Raw genomic sequence first — 5,413 nt, 5'->3', positions numbered from 1 at the left:
GATTTTCAAAATTAGAAGCCCACATCCCTCAGCAGTCCAATGAAGTCCAGTCTCTTGATGAAATCCAAATCTTTGCATAAAAGCCCATTCATTCCAACTATTTGCATCCAAGTCCATTCCATTGCTTTTCTTGGTGTATTTGTTTTTCTTGATGGGCTTTGGCTTCAAAAATGCTACAAAATAGAGAAGAGAGATTTTTGAGGGGTTTTTACATTTAATAATATTTATTTATATTTTTATTCAATTATGTGCAAACTAATCTAACAACAATTATTAATGGTATATTTATTCATATAAAATAGATAATGATGGTATAAAATTGTAAAAAAATGTGATTATCAGGCACATATGCATTTTTATTAGAAGTATCAAAAATGCTACAAAATAGAGAAGAGAGATTTTTGAGGGGTTTTTACATTTAATAATATTTATTTATATTTTTATTCAATTATGTGCAAACTAATCTAACAACAATTATTAATGATATATTTATTCATGTAAAATAGATAATGAGGGTATAAAATTGTAATAAAATATGATTATCAGCGGTCCGAAAATTGGACTGTCCATGAGGATAAGCTTCTTGTGTCTGCTTGGCTGAACACGAGCCAAGACTCCATCCAAGGCATGGGCAACACAAAGATAAGTTCTGGCACAGAGCTAACGACTACTTTATCCAATACTCCACCGATCCAACGAGTCGCACACCAAACCAAATGATGCACCGTTGGTCAACGATTCAACTGTCGGTCAACAAGTTCTGCGGGTGCGTTGCTCAGATTGAAGGAAGACAAAGATCTGGTACGGGAATTATTGACCAGGTAAATATTTAACTTATATGTTTTTATGTAAATATTTAACTTATATGTTTGATTATTCTAAATTTAACTCTTGTGTAGACTGCAGAAGTAAAAGAATTATACCAATCCCTTTATGGTAAGCCATTCGTGTTTGACCATTGCTGGGTTGAGTTGCGTCATCACCAAAAATGGAACCAACAAATGGAAACTTACAATAAGATTCGATCACAGCCGAGAAGAACCACGAACTCTGATTCCTCACCAAACAATTCCATGCCAGCGACCCCCATCGAGTTGAACATTGACTCGGATGATGTTATAGCAAGGCCTGAAGGGAGGAAAGCGGCAAAACTCAAGAGGAAACAAAATGTGGACAAATCTGAGTCCGCTAAGTCCATTATGGGAGAGGCTTTCGCGTGGATGAAGCAAACCAACAAAGAAAAAATGGAGCTAAAACAGAAGAAACAAGATGACGATATCATGAAGATCGATCTCTCAACACTCAATTCAGTTCAACGTCAATACTTTGAAATGCGTCAGGCAGAGATTTTGGAGAGGTGGATGTCCAAGGGTTCTTCCTAATTATCATATATTGTACTCGCATCGCATCCTCATTAGTTCTTCCTAATTATCAAATATTATCTTATATTAGATTTATGATTGTACTTGAAGTTGAAAATTTTGGCATTGAATGAAAACAACTACTTTATTAAAAATGAAATTGGCGTAGTACAACAACTTGAACTCCTTTTCTGAAATTATATTAGACATAAAGAAACTTAATCCTTGGCGATGGATCCCTTAAGCTACCACAGATGCTCGATCAAATCATTTTTTAGTGATTTGTGTGTTTGCGTGTTCCTGATCCGATGATGATTTGATTTGTGTGTTTGCGTGTTCCTGATCCGATGATGATTTTGGATGAACTCAGTTAGAGGCACTGTCTGCACATGAGAAGGTTCAACGACTGGTAATGATTTTGGATGAACTCAGTTAGAGGCACTGTCTGCACATGAGAAGGTTCAACGACTGGTACCGAATCGGTAAAGTCGAAGTTGTTGTCAAATTGACAATCACATTCATCTTCAACGATCATGTTATGCATTATGATACAAGCTGTCATGATATCTTTCAGCACACAAGGTTGCTAGAAACGTCCTGGTCCACGAACAATCGCAAATCGAGCTTGCAACACGCCAAAAGCTCGCTCAACATCTTTTCTTGCGCTTTCTTGTTGTTGAGCAAAGTACTTATGCTTGTTTCCTCGAGGTGCTGGAATAGTCTTCACTAATGTGGACCACTCTGGATAAATCCCGTCGGCGAGATAGTATCCCATATTATACTCGTGGCCATTGACAGTATAGTTGCACGGTGAAGCTCTTCCCTCCATAAGTTGTGCGAAAACCGGTGAACGATGTAAAACATTAAGGTCATTGTGAGACCCCAGCAGTCCAAAGAAGGCATGCCATATCCAAAGATATTTGCTAGCTACGGCCTCCAAAATAATTGTAGGTTCATGAAAATGTCCAATATACATACCTTGCCAGGCAGTTGGACAGTTCTTCCATATCCAGTGCATGCAGTCGATGCTCCCAAGCATACCAGAAAAACCTCGTTGTGAGCCTTCCTCGAGCAGGCGTGCAACGTCTTCATTAGTCGGTGCACGAAGGTATTCCTCTCCAAAGATGTTGATAATTGATCGAACAAACCTCTTCACGCTCTCAAGCGACGTACTTTTACCGATCCGAACGTAGTCGTCAACGGAGTCAACGGATGCTCCATATGCGAGCATCCGCATAGCTGCAGTAATCTTTTGAAGACTAGATAGTCCTAACTGTCCAGCACCATTCCTCTTTTGGACGAAGTACTTGTCATGTTCGACGACTGCGTCGTGGATTCGAAGGAATAACGATCGCTCATTCTGAACCTTTGACGAAAATAATAAAGAGGATAGGTTGGTGCGTCAGCAAAATAATCTTGGAATAACCGATTGTGGCCTTCCAGTCGGTTTCGATGGAGCACGATACGTCGTTTGTGTTGAACTGAAGTTGAACATTTCTCTTGTTCTTCTTCCTTAATGACAGCAGCTCCCATAAGAAAGAACGTCTCTATCATTTCATCATCGCTAGAGCTAGATGATCTAGACATTTTATTCTGAGAGATGATGGGTTGAGGAGAGAAGCCGTCGAATTTTATAGGCACCAGTCGGTTGACGGTCAAAGTTTGCGATACCTCGAACTTCGTGCCCAGCCTCAAAGACCGCGGGTTACCTCGAAGACCATGTGTGCTCCCTCGAAGACCGTGGGTTGCCTCGAAGACCGTGTTCACTCCCTCGAAGACCGTGGGTTGCCTCAAAGACCGTGTGCGCTCCCTCGAAGACCGTGGGTTGCCTCGAAGACCGTGTGCGCTCCCTCGAAGACCGTGGGTTGCCTCGAAGACTGTGTGCGCTCCCTCGAAGGCCGTATCCAACGGTTAGAAATAAAATACAAGAGGTTTAAATATAATTAAAAGTAATGGGTAAAATATTAAAATAGAAGAGAGGTTTTTTTGATATTGTTGGAGCTCCTAACTAGGAGCTTGTTGGAGCTCCATAAAAGAATGAGTGCCTCCCAAGGCTTACTTTTTTAATTTTTTATTCCAAAAAGGTTGAGAGCTCTTGAGAGCTTGCTGACTAGGACTCCCAACTGGGAGCTTGCTGCACTTGCTCTTAAATCATGGAGGTTGATGGTGAATTATTTTTTGTAGGCATAAAGCCTCATTATTAATGTACGTTGATGAAGAGATTTTTTCAAAGTGTAGAATCTACTTACATACTGTAAGAGATTGAAGGTTGGTCAAAAGAAAAAAAATTGGTGTAGACCCAACTCATGGTCTGCTCTCTTAGAGCTCGGTGATTGATAAGAAGAATACTTTTTTTCAAGGCATAGAACCTATACATGGTTGAAGGTTGATGAAGAATTTTTCTGAAGGTGTAGATTCTACTCACAGTTTATGCTCTTAGAGCTTAGAGATTGGTGAAGAGCTTTTTTTTTCAAGGCATAGAGCCTACTCATGATAAAAGAATTTAGAAGTTAGAATTTTCTCTATGAGCAATTACTCAATTGTCTAAGATAGTTTTTAATATCAGTCTAAGGCTAATTCCTTGAACATCATGGGACGCACCCCTTGTAAATGAATAGCCATCTCTAGTTGATGGTTATTCATGCACATTCACACTACTTCTGGTTCTGTGATGAGCTAAGAACAATGAAGACTCAAATTTCTCTATCTGTTAATGAAATTAGATGCACACTCATTATGGGCTTTGATAATCGGATTTTTATAACATTTTTATACCCTCATTATCTATTTGATTTAAATAAAAATGTCACTAATAGGTTATCCTAGCAAGTATGAAATACAACTATGTATATGAGCTAGGATAAGCAATATGAACAATAATATATATCCTAATAATGACATATAGGTAATGTATGTGCAAGGATATATAAACAACACAAGGGTAGATAATCTAAACAAGATAGTGAATGATGTAGTAATGAGCAATGCACAATGGCGATATAAGATATGAACATAAATGAAAGTGAACGCCAAAGTACACTCAAACACAATCAAGTGATCACGGAGTTCGGACCTTCCGTCCTACGTCTCTGCTCCCCACCCCCAGGGAGAAATCCACTATCACAACCGGGTTTTCTACGTTCACCCGAATAACGTTTACACCTCACAGTATCGGTTTTCAACGCTCACCGATCAACGTCACTCCTCACACTCGGTTTTCTAGTTCACCGAAAACTTCACAACACACTCGGTTTTCTAGCTCACCGAAAACCTTACACCACTCACAATGTAACAAATATAAATTTGTTCTCTACAATAGATGAGAACACAATTAAGCACAACTCAATGTTACAATCTCTCACAACCCTAATATACTATGTATGCAAATACAATAAGCTCAAGTGGGTGTGTGTAACAATGAGATAATATAATCAAATCTAAACTCAATATAAAAACTAGCTTTAAAGAATGATAATCAAATAACTAAGCAAATGTAAAGCTAGATAGAGTTTAGAAAACTTCTCCAATAGATGACAAGATGGAGAGATGGAGATTGGAGCCCAAACAAGAAGATGATCTCCTCCACTTGTGAAAACAATCTTCAAACCAAACAAATACTAAAACACACTTAAACCCTTGTTTAAAACTCTTTAAACTTGTTTAAAACATTTCTTGAGTACCCTTAGAAGTATGAGGGCATGGGGTATATATAGGCTCATGAAACAAGCCTAAAAACCCAAGAAAACCAAGCAAAAAGACAAAAAAATGGATATATTAAAATCTGGGAATTATAGCCGTTAGCTACAGTAACCAACGTCCAGAGACATTTCCGGTCGACCGGATTACTGTAGCAGTGCGCAGATGTTTTGTAAAATCAATTTAAAATAGTAAATGAACTCTAAAAATTATGAAATTTTGTGGGAATGTTCTAGACATGTAGAATAACATGTTAGAGAAATAATTTATGAAAAAAAATTTCCCATTTGAGAGAAATGAATGTTTGAACACAAAAATACAGTTTCTGAAAATCTGCTGTGATACACGATTTTGTA

The 5,413-nt window shown here is 38.2% G+C and overlaps 2 protein-coding genes across 2 annotated transcripts; one reads left to right on the top strand and one right to left on the bottom strand.

Moving 5' to 3' along the window:
- On the top strand, window positions 638-1,426 carry LOC109822028 (glutathione S-transferase T2-like). Its single transcript, XM_020388190.1, has 2 exons — window positions 638-821; window positions 900-1,426. Exons 1-2 carry the CDS (start codon window positions 717-719, stop codon window positions 1,380-1,382), a joined length of 588 nt encoding a protein of 195 aa, XP_020243779.1. The 5' UTR covers window positions 638-716; the 3' UTR covers window positions 1,383-1,426.
- Window positions 1,948-2,598, bottom strand: LOC109821578. Its single transcript, XM_020387755.1, has one exon. The coding sequence runs from the start codon at window positions 2,596-2,598 to the stop codon at window positions 1,948-1,950; it is 651 nt and encodes a 216-aa protein (XP_020243344.1).

The sequence above is a fragment of the Asparagus officinalis genome, chromosome 8 (assembly GCF_001876935.1).
Source record: "Asparagus officinalis chromosome 8, Aspof.V1, whole genome shotgun sequence".
Classification (NCBI taxonomy): Eukaryota; Viridiplantae; Streptophyta; class Magnoliopsida; order Asparagales; family Asparagaceae; genus Asparagus; species Asparagus officinalis.
This window is presented reverse-complemented; position numbering and strand designations above follow the sequence as displayed.

Coding starts and splice junctions, on each gene's coding strand:
- LOC109822028 (XM_020388190.1), top strand. CDS start 717: ATGATGCACCGTTGGTCAACGATTCAACTGTCGGTCAACAAGTTCTGC. Junction 822..899: donor GTACGGGAATTATTGACCAG/GTAAATATTTAA, acceptor ACTCTTGTGTAG/ACTGCAGAAGTAAAAGAATT.
- LOC109821578 (XM_020387755.1), bottom strand. CDS start 2,598: ATGCGGATGCTCGCATATGGAGCATCCGTTGACTCCGTTGACGACTAC.